The following is a 12,955-nucleotide window of genomic DNA, read 5'->3' as shown; positions in this document are numbered from 1 at the left end:
CCCGCGACCATTGCGTCCCCGCGCCCGCACGCCTCGCTGGACGCTGCCTCCCCTGGAGACCACCTGGCCGACTGTCCAACTTCGGGGCCCCGGGCTTCCCGCTTCCCGCCCTGCCATGGCTTGGGTCTCTCCCACTGCGTGGCCAGGCGTGGAGGGCCGACCTGGCCCCGAAAGCCGTCTCAGCGCTCCGAGGCCCTGGGGCGGAGGGCAAGGGTCTCGCCGGCCTGCCCGCCGGGACCCGCGGGACCGAAATTCTGATAAGCCACCTGGCCGGGGTGGCTGGCAAACCGGCCGCGTCGGGGGCACCCGACGCCGCCCCTCTCAGGCCCGAAACCCCTGGCCCGCGCATCAGGGACAGTCCGCCCGGGGCCGTCGGGCGGGGCGGGGCTGGCGCGGGCGGGAGCCGCGGACACTCGGCCACCGGGCCACGGGGCAGCGGGGGCCGCTGGGCTGCGCCGCCAGGGTCACGCGGCGCGGCGCCTGTCTCGGCGCGGGGTCCCTGGGCGTGGCCGCTGTCCCCCTCGTGTGTGGTGACCCCCAGGTCACCGTGTGGCGTCCCGGTAGTGTGTGGGACCCCAGAGGCGTCCGGGGCCTCCCCGCTGTGTGGCGTCCCACCCTGGGAGAACCCCGGCTGCGTGGCGTGGCCCCCCGGCCTCCCCCAGCTGGTTTGCGGTCGTGGCGGGGGCCTGTGGGTTTCTGGGCCCCGGCGGCGGCGAGACGGGCGCCTTCCCAGCCGCGCAGGAAGCGGCCTCGGCCGGAAGGGGGGCCCCGGGCGCCACCGCCGCCTCCGCCTCCGCCCGCGCCGAGCGGCCTTCGACGGGCGGGGCCGAGCGGGGCCGAGCGGAGTCGAGCATGGCCGAGCGGAGCCGAGTCCTGGCCGAGAGTAGCCGAGTCGTGGCAGGGCGGGTCCGAGCGTGGCCGAGTCCCGGGCGAGCGGAGCCGAGCGCGGCCGAGTCCGGGCGGGGAGCGCGCGTTCCTGGAAGAGCCCGACTGGGGAGCGGGTCACATTCTTGGCCAGCGCTCGGGCTGAGGCGGACGCACGGCAACAAACAGCGCGGGGGGCGGGGCCGGCGCGGGGCGGAGCAGGCGGCGCGGGGCGGGGCGGCGCGGCGGCGGCGTGAGCTCAGCGCCGGGCGCTCAGTCCGAGCCGGAGCGAGCCGCCGGGAGGATGTGCGCCGAGCGCCCCGAGCCCCGCGCCGCCGCCGCGCTCTGAGGGCCGCGGGCGAGAGGCGCCTCCGCCGCCCCGGAAGCCGGGCGGGCGGGCCGCGGAGCCGGCGGGCGGGCGGGCCGGGGGCCGGCGGCGGGCGCGACGCGGCCGGCCAGCGCCGCCGGGACGAGCCGGGCGGGCGCCGCGCGGTGGGAGGAGCGGGGCGGCGGCGGCGCGCCGCGCGAGGACGGCCCGGCGGGCCCCGCGCCCGCGCCCCCGCTCCTCCCGGGCCCCTCGGCCTCGGCCGCCGCGGCGATTCGCGCCTCGCGGCGCCGGCACCTGCCCGCGCGCCCCCCGCGAGCCCCGGGCCCGCGAGCGTTGGCGTTGGCGTTGGCGGCGCGCGCCGGGGCATGCCCCGCGCCTAGAGCCCGGGGGGCGCGCGGGGGACGCGCGGGGGGCCCGGGCGGCGGCGGGCGCGGCGCGGGGCGCGTGGATGTGGCGCCGGGCCCGGGCGGCGGCGGGCTCCAGCGGCGGGACCCCTTCGCCCCGCCCGCCTTCCCCTTCGCGCCCCCGGGCGAGGCCGCGGCCGTGATCGGCCGTGAGCCGGCGGCGGGGGGCGGCCGGGGTCGGGGCCGCGGGCGCCGCCGGGGCGCGCGGGGCGGCGGCGGGGGCCGGGGGGGCCCGGGCGCGCGGGAGCGGGAGCGGCCGGGGGAGACGGAGCGCACCATGGAGGCGGCGGCAGGCGGCCGCGGCTGCTTCCAGCCGCACCCGGGGCTGCAGAAGACGCTGGAGCAGTTCCACCTGAGCTCTATGAGCTCGCTGGGCGGCCCGGCCGCCTTCTCGGCGCGCTGGGCGCAGGAGGCCTACAAGAAGGAGAGCGCCAAGGAGGCGGGCGCGGCCGCGGTGCCGGCGCCGGTGCCCGCAGCCACCGAGCCGCCGCCCGTGCTGCACCTGCCCGCCATCCAGCCGCCGCCGCCCGTGCTGCCCGGTCCCTTCTTCATGCCGTCCGATCGCTCCACTGAGCGCTGCGAGACCGTGCTAGAAGGCGAGACCATCTCGTGCTTCGTGGTGGGAGGCGAGAAGCGTCTGTGTCTGCCGCAGATCCTCAACTCGGTGCTGCGCGACTTCTCGCTGCAGCAGATCAACTCGGTGTGCGACGAGCTCCACATCTACTGCTCGCGCTGCACGGCCGACCAGCTGGAGATCCTCAAAGTCATGGGCATCCTGCCCTTCTCGGCGCCCTCGTGCGGGCTCATCACCAAGACGGACGCCGAGCGCCTGTGCAACGCGCTGCTCTACGGCGGCGCCTACCCGCCGCCCTGCAAGAAGGAGCTGGCCGCCAGCCTGGCGCTGGGCCTGGAGCTCAGCGAGCGCAGCGTCCGCGTGTACCACGAGTGCTTCGGCAAGTGTAAGGGGCTGCTGGTGCCGGAGCTCTACAGCAGCCCGAGCGCCGCCTGCATCCAGTGCCTGGACTGCCGCCTCATGTACCCGCCGCACAAGTTCGTGGTGCACTCGCACAAGGCCCTGGAGAACCGGACCTGCCACTGGGGCTTCGACTCGGCCAACTGGCGGGCCTACATCCTGCTGAGCCAGGACTACACGGGCAAGGAGGAGCAGGCGCGCCTCGGTCGCTGCCTGGACGACGTGAAGGAGAAGTTCGACTACGGCAACAAGTACAAGCGGCGGGTGCCCCGGGTGAGTGGCCCCAGGCCTGGGAGCAGGGGTGGATGTGCTTGCGGTGGGGGACCCTTCTGGGCCACAGGCTCTGGTCTCCAAAGGCTGGGACCTGTGTTTCTGCCGTGCCCCATGTGTCAAGTCTTTGCTTTGTTTTAGGGAAATTCAGAGTGTTCCCCTTGGCAGGGCCAGAGGGTTTAGTAGGAAGGCCCTCCTGCCCTTTCCCCCAGGAGGAGCCTGGAGTGGGGGCTGTGTCGGTGGGGTGGGGGCTAGGCCTGGTGTGTGGGGAAGGCCCACAGGCCCATAGCCTTTGCCCAGATAGGATAGGAAGGCACAGGCCTCCTATGCTCCCGGGAAAGCGGCCTGCTCCGAGGTCAGGGAAGTTAGCTCCAGTTGGGCCCCAGCCGGATGCCTCAGGCCCAGGTCTTCCTTGGGGTTGGGGTGGAGGTGACTGCCCTCACCCCGAAGGCACCCAGCCTCGAAGACGGAGGGCTGCCTGCCCTTGGGCCCCAGGAGACAGAGCTTGGGCGAGACGAGGCCTGGTTTTGTTACTGGCTCCCGGTCCATGTTTGTTGCCTTGAAGTTTTGGGACAGAGACACAAAATGAAGCCAGGTGTTCAGGCTGCAGCGACAGGGGCCTGAGACTGGGCGGCTCCAGCACTGTGCTGGTTGGTCTCCCTGGGCCTGCCAGGGACCAAATCCCAGAGTGCCCCGTGTGGGGTGAGGGCCACTTGGCACCCGGCTGAGGGCCTGGTCAGCAGGCCCCTGGGCCCACATGCTGGAGTTACTGGCGGCTTGGGATTTGGACTCACCCATTTCCTTCTCTCCTTCTGAAACGCAGAGGGGTGCGCCGGGGAGGGAGGCCGCTGGCCTGGCTTTGTAGTTTGCCAGTTGGAGGATCTACGGGATCCGGCATGGGCAGCTCCCAGGCCACGAGGCGCCGAAATTACTCAGTGGGGTCCTCAGGAACTTTCCGTTGCATACCTCCCCAAGTATGTGTAACTTTTCTTTTAAATATCCAGGCTTATTAAATTGCACACACAGAATGCTGCATTGGCTCAGCTATTCTTGGGAGGCCTAATTAATTCAGCTATTGCATCAAACTTTTTTTTTCTGAATCTGTGAATAGATGCTCCAGCCCGGTTTTCTCTGGGCGCCCCTCCAGCAGAGTGTCAGATCGTGGGGAGGAGGGGCTGTGGATGGAAGCGAGGGACTGTCGCCTCTGCGTGGAGGGGGCTGCGGAGGGTGCATGTGCGTGTGCCTGTGTGTGTGCGTGTGTGTGTGCAGGGGTGCTTCTGACCCTGCCAGGCCAGGGCTCAGGTGGCAGCTGCCTGCAGACCTGTGGGCTGGGGACGGATGCTCGTGGCAGAGCTGCAGACAGACCTCACAGGCTGGGACCCTTCATGTCACATGGGGAGTTGGCTGGGGTGGGTCCGATGGCGCTCCCTGTGGGCTGGGGTCTTTCTTTTTGGGGTGGCCGCACCCTCGTCAGTGCCTATGGCTGGGGGAAGCCACGTGTCGCTGGGGTGGTTGGTGGGCTCGGGCAGGCTGCATAGTGGGTCACCTGTGGCCAAGGCCTGAGCTGCTGGGACACACTCATCACTGTCTCCAGAGCTGACGGCAGAGGATCTCGGCTGAGCAGGGTGTGTCTGCGTTTGTTTTTGTCCGACTGTGGGTCATGTATGTGCTTGCAGTCTTTCTGTCTTCCTGGGTTTTGTTGGGGGGCCATTGGAGTGGCCAGCAGGGCCTCTTCGTCACAGCTGACACAGAGCAGGGCCCAGGCCACCGGCTTCTCCCTCCCGGCGGTTGTGAGCGCCGGGGTCCTTGGGCCGCCATGGAGACGGGCCAGACAAGCTTTCCCCCTGGTCATCTCAGCGGATGGCTCCAAGTTGCCTTTCCCTTTTGAAGTCCTCCCTAGCACAGCTCTGAAATCTCATCTATTGATTAAAAAGGAATTCCCAAGCCATACTGACGACGTTTACGGTGTGAGTGACTGGGTCCTCCAGGCCTGAGTGGCAGCCACAGCCTGGCCCTGGCAGTGGTGGCCTCCGCCTGGCTCCCTGCATGTTCACCAGCTCCTGCGGGCTTTCCTCTCCTCATGCTCCTGGGGGTGGGCACCCATCCTGCCCGTGTCGTCTCCTGCTCTGTGTTCTTGACGTGGGGTGGCAGCCAGGGACTCTGCCCTCGCTCAGTGCGTGCCCCCAGGCTCTGTGACTGTGTGGTTGGGAGTTCTGGGCTGCAGGATCCCCTTAAGTCTCCCTAGGACAGCCATGTGCGTGTCTCTGTGCACGGGGGCAACACATGAGAAGGGAGTGTGGTCTCAGGGTGGGCGTGGACCCGCAGTGCCCAGACCCCACTTCTCCTAGAAGGAGTGGCCTGGGAGGCCCCGCCTCCACCCTCGCTGGCTGCCGTTGGCTCCTCCCACCCATGTCTTGACAGCTTATTCTCAGGATATGTTTTGATTTCTTCACTTCCTTTGTAGCTTATTTTAATATTTTTGATCTGCCGAAGATGAGGGCTGAAGGAACAAAGAGTGTACTGGAACCCTCTTTGCAGGGCTGCTGCTCCCAGCAGGCCTTCGGGCTCTGTGGAGCGGGAGGGAGCTGAACTGCCTTCCGGGTGTTTGTGGCCAGGCCAGGGCCGGGTCTCCTGCCTGAGTGGGCTGGGTCAGCGTCACTCTGCTACCCGTGATGGGAGGTGGGAGAGGGCGGTGGTGTTCCCGTGTCCCAAACCAAGTGGGAGGCGGGGCTGCAGCTTTCGCTTTGGAAGCCTCGTGTGAAGGCGGCTGTGCCGGAGTCCCTGGCCTGTCGGCAGTGCAGTGACAGTGTGAGGGGCAGACAGTCTTCCTCCAGATGCCCCCTCATATCACGGGGTTGCAGAGGAGGCCTCCGCTCCTGTCCAGTGGCTGTCGGGCCCAGCCAGCTTCCTGCTGCTGTATCTTGGAAGACTGTGTGGGCTGTGTGGGTGCTTGGCGAGTCCCCTCTTAGGGACCCTGGGGCTGCTATCCTTGACAGGGGCCTTATCTCACCTCCGTACTTGGTTCCACGCTGGCTTTGTGACCTTGGACAAGTTGCTTAACCTGTCTGCCTCGGTGTAAACTGGGGACTGTTTCTTGATCTTGGGCTTTATGTTTTGAGTGGTACAGGTGGGGCACAGATGGGTCATTGTGCTGCTGGGAGCACTTAGCCAAGAGACTGGAGCCTTCCCCACTCCCACTGTTCTTCTTTCCGGTCGGCTCGCCTCCTTCCTCTTGGGTTCTCTGATAGCCGTAGGACTCCATTGGACTACATCTTTTTGTCAGCGTAGACAGCTGTCAGAGACGGAGACAAAATGTGGCAGTTGGAGCTGCCGCTTGGCCTGCTGCCTGGGACGTGGCCCCTTGTCCCGCAGAACGTCTTGCTGGGCAGCCAAGCGCTTTCCTTGCAGGCTGATAACAGGGTGGTGCGGTGTGGTGCCTCCCTTGGGCCATGGCAGGGTCCTGCTCCGAGGGGGCTGGGGGTCCTGCTTCAAGGGGGCCGGGGTCCTGTTCCGGGCAGGGATTCTGCTCTGAGGGTCCTGTTCCAAGAGGGCTGGGGGGGTCCTGTTCTGGCCGGGGGTTCTGCTCCGAGGGGGCCGGGGGTCCTGTTCCTGGGGTGGTGGGCTGCCTTTGTGAGAGCTGTTGCTCACCTGCCACGTGCGTTCTGGGCATTCTGGTGACTGGAGAATTTGGGTTGTGTTAGAGTGTTGTCGCTCTGTCCTGCAGATGCGTGAGTTCCCAGGAGTCCTGCAGGTTGGCTTGCCCTTGCTCTGTGTGGGCTGGTGTGGGTCTTAGTGGGCTGCGGGCTGAGGGTCACTTGGTTGGGAAGCTCTGTGTGCCGCAGTGGAGGGTCCGCGACGTGGGTTTTCTGATCCCTCATGCTGGGCTTTTGACCCGTGTCACTGCATGGCTGGCCCTGGCCCCAGGCAGTGTTTCCTGAGGCAGGTGCCCAGCCAGGTGGTCGGGCTTGAGAGCTTTGAGTCTCGAGGTCTGTTCTGGGGAATGACTGTGCTGGTGGAGGCCAGGAGGGGGTCGTTGGGCTGGGCGGGCCTCGGGTAGGAGCTGTGTTTTGCTCTTTTAAGCTGAACTGATCACAGGAAGGGGCAGCATCAGGAGTTTCTCTCTAGGACACCCCTCACTCAGCGAGGTCGTCGTGTGTGGGTTTCGGGCTATGCCCTCCCAGACACCCTCAGGTCCGGGGAGCACTTTGGGGGCCATCTGGCCCTTTGTCCACCGGCTTCCTTTGGAAAAAGCGTCTGCTGCGAGTGTTTTTCTCCAGCTTTTTGTGGGGTTCCATGTGGTCTTGGGCCATGCTCTGGGGTCAGGCTCCTGGGCAGGCCCTGGTCCCTGTGCAGAAGGCCAGGATCTGTAGGTTTGGGCTGGTCTGCCCCCCAGGTGAGGGTTCTGGAAAGACGGTCGGCTACTGGGTCTTCTCAAGGGGCAGGGGGACAGCAGCTTGAGAGTGGTTCTTGACCTCTGCCCACCCCAGCTGGCTGTGCATGGGGAGGACATGGGCGGCTGCCCCTGGTGGCTTCTGCAGGGAACAGAACCTAGTGGTCATTTTCCCCGCACGGTCTGTCATCCATCTGTCTGGGACCCCTCTGGGAGCTGGGCTGGGTCCCTCGCCTTCTGGGACAGCAGGGTCACGGAGGGGGGCTTCCCTCTGTCAGTGTCTTGTTTCTCAGCCGTCCCTGTGGCTGATTTGTGCAATGTCTGGCTGTCTGTCTGTCTGAGTCTCCGGGTGAGGGCAGACAGGATATGGTGCGAGGAAGTCTGGGGTAAGTGTGAGCCGAACCCCGCCCTGGAGTCTCGCGGGGTTATGGGGCCACAGCCCCAGCTTAGGTTAGGCCTTCGCTGCCGGCAGGGCCTCCAGAGAGAAGGCGGTGGTTCCGGGGCCTGGGCCCTGACTGTCTGGCAGGAGGTGTCCACGCCAGCGGCCGGACTCTCTGTGGCAATAATGTGTCTCTTTCTAAGGATTGCGAAAGTTGAGGGAGGATTTCTCCACTGGAAGAATTATGCAAGTTTCAACTGAAATGTTTTTAAAAAGTTTCTTTGTTTTGAGTCAAAATACAGAGGGTGAATTATTTCCCCAATATCTGGGAGAGCTGGAAAAGAAGGCCCCCGTCCTTACTCTTAAGGGCTCTTCCCCTCCTGAGCAGTGGTCACCAGGCCAGGGTGTCATGGAGTAGGGGGCTGCCCGGGGACCAGCTCTTTACACCTGGCCTCCAGAGCGGGCGGTAGGGCGGCTGCTTCCTGTCGTGCCCTGGCCGTCACCCTCGTGGTCTGGAGCGGGTTTTTTTTTTTTTTTGAGACAGTCTGTCTCTGTTGCCCAGGTTGGAGTACAGTGGTGCCATCTTGGCTTGCTGCAGCCTCTGTCTCCTGGGTTTAAGCGATTCTCCTGCCCCAGCCTCCCATGTAGCTGGGATTACAGATGTGCACCACCAGGCCCAGTTAATTTTTTTGTATTTTTAGTAGAGATGGGGTTTCACCATGTTGGCCAGGCTGGTCTTGAACTCCTGACCTCAAGTGATCCACCCACCTTGGCCTCCCAAAGTGCTGGGATTACGGGCATGAGCCATCGTGCCTGGCCCCTGGAGTGGGTTCTGCCACAGAAGGCATCCCCGGGGCCTGCGGGGTGGAGGGGTCGCCCCCGACGTCCCACCTGTTCTCTTGAGGCCTGGTTACCCTGTGCAGACCAGGTGCCATGCCGGGTGACCCTCAGGAAGCTCTGGCTCACCCCGGGGGTTGGGAGCATGGTAAGTGATAGTTCTATAGGTGCTGCTGCTTTGTGAATATGAGAGAGAGTTCCAGAAGGGTCCTGCTTCCCAGAGCCTGCGTGCTGGTTTCACTGTGCGGTACTTGATATTTTTCCAGGCTGCCTTGCTGGGGTGGCCTCGATGGGGGGCCCAGGGAGCCTCCAGCTCTGGGGACATGCCGCCACATGAGCCTGCTTATTTACGAAAATGAAGAACCAGGACTCGAGTGTGAAATTTAAATGAGATTGTGGGGACAATAGTAAAATCCAGACTAGGAGCAGATGGACCCAGCACCTGCGTTGGTCATGGCCCGGAGGTGGCGTGGTGGCGCCTGGTGCCTGTGGCCCTCAACTTGTGTCCTGCCTGCCGCCTAGTAGGCCTTCGCATGAAGCGCTTGTTCCTTTGAGTACTGCTCCTGTCTCTTGTCTGGGGGGAAGATAAAGGGAGCTTTGAGAGGCGTTTTGGCTTGAGCCTGGGAAACGGCCGAGATTCTGTTTGGTGCTTGGTGTTCATGTCTTCTCCGATTTTACTTTTTTGACTCATAAAGATGGAAGGAGTGCTCTGCCTTGGTGCCCCTGCAGCTGCTGAATCGGGGTGTCTAGGCCTGCCTCTTAGGCCAGCACACCCAGCCCTTGTCAGGCCTTCTTGGGCTGCCTCTGCTGGGGGCCTTGTCTCACTGGCCATGGGGGTTGTCGTGTGTGTGGTTGTGTTGCCGGCCTCAGGGGCTAGGGTTGGGGGCGCCTGGTCACGTCTGGGTCCCCAGTTTGGGGGCCCGATTCAATAACTCACTGAATGACTCAGTGGACCTCGCAGGCATTGGCGGTCAGGGTTTATTGGCAGCTCCGTTTTCTGGTTAGAAGGGGAATGCTGTTTCTTCTCTCACTGTTTCACCTTTGTTTGTTTTTTGTTTTTTTTTTTGAGACGAAGTCTCGCTCTGTCGCCCAGGCTGGAGTGCAGTGGCGCGATCTTGGCTCACTGCAACCTCCGCCTCCCGGGTTCAAGCAATTCCCCTGACTCAGCCTGCTGAGTAGCTGGGACTACAGGCGTGCACCACCACGCCCGGCTAATTTTTTGTATTTTAGTAGAGATGGGGTTTCACCATGTTAGCCAGAATGGTCTCCATCTCCTGACCTCATGATTCACCCGCCTCAGCCTCCCAAAGTGTTGGGACTACAGGCGTGAGCCACTGCGCCGGCCATTGTTCCACCTTTGGAAGAAATTGGTTCACTGTCTTCTGACCTGGGGGCGCTTCTACCCTGGTTCCATGTTGAGGGCTCAGAAGGTGCTGGAATGTTACCCTTGGCTGGTGAGGCTGAGTGCTGATGCTCCTCCCAGCTCTCAGCCCTGCCTGGACTGACTGTGGCTTCTGCTGGAATGTCGGTGGCTGACTTAGAAACAGCTCCTGTTCTAGGCTTCCTGCAGGCCCCACGGTGCTGCTCATTTCAGAGAAATGCAGCTCAGGCTGGCGGCCTCAGGGTGGGCATGGGTGGCAGGGGACACCGTCACCCAAATCAGAGGATCTGTCTCTGTCCTGAGGGTTCCACCCCAGGACCCAAGACACTAACTGGGCTCTTGTGTGGCCCTTCCCAACCAGACCTGATCCCTGAGCTGCGTGAGGTGACGGTGACTCCACGACAACTCGTGTCCCGTTATGGGGGCACCTGGGGACTGGCTGACCTCACCAGGAAGTGCGTCAGGAGTGGGTGAGGGGCGGTGGGAGGGCAGGGAGCACCCAGCAGGTGTCCAGTGGTGCTGGCGCAGCCTCTGTCTCTCTGTCCATACCCTGCCTGTATCTGAAGCAGCTTAGGTGCTCCCTGCGGGGCTCCCTGGCTGCTGTGGTTCCTGAAGACTGTGGCTGTGCCGGTGTTTCCTTTGATGTCAGTTTTCTTCTACAGGGGAAACCATATTGCCAGGAGAGCCAGGTGTCTGCTAATTACATAGTGTTCTTCTGCCCAGGAGTAAATTTGTAAGTGATGAGAATAAGAAGCAGCTGTCAGCCTGCAGACCCGCCCTCACCCTGCCCTGGTTGGTGCTGCCTGCTGGGAACTGCTGGTCCCGCTGTTGAGAGGAGGCCGATTGGGTGCACAGTTGTTGCAGAGTCTGATGTAGGCTCTCTGTCCTGAAAGTAACGTGGAAACATTTTTGCTTTTACTATGGAGTATGCGTCTTCGCCCAGAAACAGAAATGTTCTTGCTTTCGTTTTTGGAAATAAGGCCCATAGGTTGAGTCCTTCTTGCCCTGTTGAGGGAATGTGTCTGTCCTTAGCATGGAGGCCAGTCTGGCTGGGTGCTGAGCTCGTCCTGCAGAACACATGTAAACGCCTCATCCCTGAGAGCCCCGGGAGGCTGGCACCTTCTGTGGGAGGTCTGAGGTTGGCCCATTTGACCCTATCCAGGATGGGTTACTTACCGAGTCGAATGGGCCTCGATAGGCTGATCACCCTCTCGTGGCGGGCGTCTCTCCCGGTGCCGTCCCGCCTGGTGCTGTCAAAGGCTTCTCTTTGTCAGGCATTGGGCTATGGCAGCCCCAGGTCCCCGCCTGGTATGGCTGCCCATGGTCCAGGCAATGCCAGGGCAGGCATCCTTGACTCCGTCCCTCACCCTCACAGCTGGCCCTGGAGGTCTGTCTGAGGGGAGTTAGGCTTCATTGTCCACGCTCAGAGAACCTGAGCCTTTCTTGGGAAGCAGTTTGTCCCCGTGCCTCCCTTCAGGCTCCTGTGGCCTGAGGAGCCTCCGCGTGGCAGTGGATGGCAGCTCCAGCTGCCCGTGGCCCTCTTTTTTTATAGTTTCCCAGACGACTAGGCCAAACTGGGCCTCTGCGTCCTAGACTTGCTATTCCCTGTGCTGCTCTGGAAGGTTGGCGGCCCTGCGTGGACCTACACAGTACCCAGGACAGGCCTGCCATGGCACCGGTTGGGCCTCTGGGCACAGGGTGCTCTGCCTCCCTGGCCCTGACAGGCTCTGACGCCTGAGGATGGGGACCAGGCACTCCCAGCCTTGAGACTTCCCTCTGCAGAGGTGGCACAAGCCTGGGGCCCCAGAGAGAGGGACTCCTGCCTGCCTGGTGAGGGTGAGCGTGGGGTCTGGACTCTGACTCCTGGTCCAGGCGGGAGGAGCAGCACACTGGACAGGGCAGCTGAACCACCCTCCGCAGAGCTGTGGACACTGCGTGTGTGGTGCCGAAGGTGTGCGCGTCCACCGAGGCCACCCGCGCCGCGGCCCGTGTCCTGTGGACTGGCGCTCACCGAGTGAGAGCTGCACACAGAACCTGGGCTGTCAGTGGGCTGGGCCACCCTGGGGAGGGGGGTATTCTGTGCTTGCTCTGAAGCCTGCCTCAGGCTGCCTTCTGGGTTAGGGACACCCAGGACCTCCATAGCTGGTGTGACGTCTGTGAGATCTCAGCTGCTTCCTCCCTGGACACCCGTGTGGACCTGGAGGGAGGTGGGGACCCGGCCTGGCACAGTCCCCGGCCACCTGCCTGGTGCTCCGGGTTGTGCCGTTGGCAGGGCCTTCGCTCTGCCTCACCTGCTGCCTCCGCATTTCCTGGCTACAACCCTGTTGCCCAAACCATTAAAAAAATTATACTCCCAAGTTGAATGATATGCAAATGTAGTCAATTAAGCGAGGGGATTTTAATTAGCAGTTTAAGTTCATGTGTGAAGTGCCTTGCCTTAATTACTTGACAGTTTTGTTGTAAATTTGCTAAGTTTTTTTTTGCAGAACTATCAAAACTGTGATTTTTGTTAACATTCTTGGATGCAGTGAGTGTCGCCCAGCTTGCCTGACCCTAGTGGGTTTTGTCTTAATTTATAAAGCTCGTTAAACTGTGAAAACAAGGTAAACCCCCTGGTTTGCCTCTGTGTGGCTCTTTGAGTCAAGCCGGGCTGAGTGTCTTCCTTGTCACTGGCTGGGGTGGGGACCTGCCTCTCGCGTGGTCTTGAGCTCCCCTTGGGGGAACGGGCGAACCCTCTTCGCATGTGGGTGTAGCCGATGGCGGCACCTGTGTCTGGGGACACATCCCGGACCTGAATGGAGTCAGGAAGGGTTTCGACCTGGACAGCCCGCATGCCAGGGACCTGCAGGGTGTGCGGTGGTGAGGGCCTGGTCCAGGTGGCGGGCTCCTTGGTGATGCCGGGGACCCACAGGGTGTGTGGTGGCGAGGGCCTGGTCCAGGTGGCGGGCTCCCTGGTGATGCCGGGGACCCACGGGGTGTGCAGTTGCGAGGGCCTGGTCCAAGGTGGCGGGCTCCCTGGTGATGCCGGGGACCCACGGGGTGTGCGGTGGCGAGGGCCTGGTCCAGGTGGCGGGCTCCCTGGTGATGCCGGGGACCCGCGGGGTGTGTGGTGGCGAGGGCCTGGTCCAA

General features: G+C 63.4%; 1 protein-coding gene across 3 annotated transcripts in view; it reads left to right on the top strand.

The window, feature by feature from the left end:
* The first annotated feature begins 1,609 nt into the window (after positions 1 to 1,609).
* SKI (SKI proto-oncogene) overlaps positions 1,610 to 12,955 on the top strand; it is an 82,643-nt gene continuing 71,297 nt past the window's right edge. Inside the window, exon 1 of one of the 3 annotated variants that reach the window (XM_028841065.2) lies at positions 1,610 to 2,842. In XM_028841065.2, coding sequence (XP_028696898.2) covers positions 1,874 to 2,842 — 969 coding nt within the window. In that variant the 5' untranslated portion in view covers positions 1,610 to 1,873. The remainder of the gene's footprint in view (positions 2,843 to 12,955) is intronic. The other 2 variants (XM_077979623.1, XM_015135489.3) reach the window with 2 other exon arrangements.

The sequence above is a fragment of the Macaca mulatta genome, chromosome 1 (genome assembly GCF_049350105.2).
Source record: "Macaca mulatta isolate MMU2019108-1 chromosome 1, T2T-MMU8v2.0, whole genome shotgun sequence".
In the NCBI taxonomy this organism is placed as follows: domain Eukaryota; kingdom Metazoa; phylum Chordata; class Mammalia; order Primates; family Cercopithecidae; genus Macaca; species Macaca mulatta.
The sequence above is the reverse complement of the archived record's forward strand: the minus strand, read 5'-3'. Positions and strand labels throughout refer to the sequence as shown.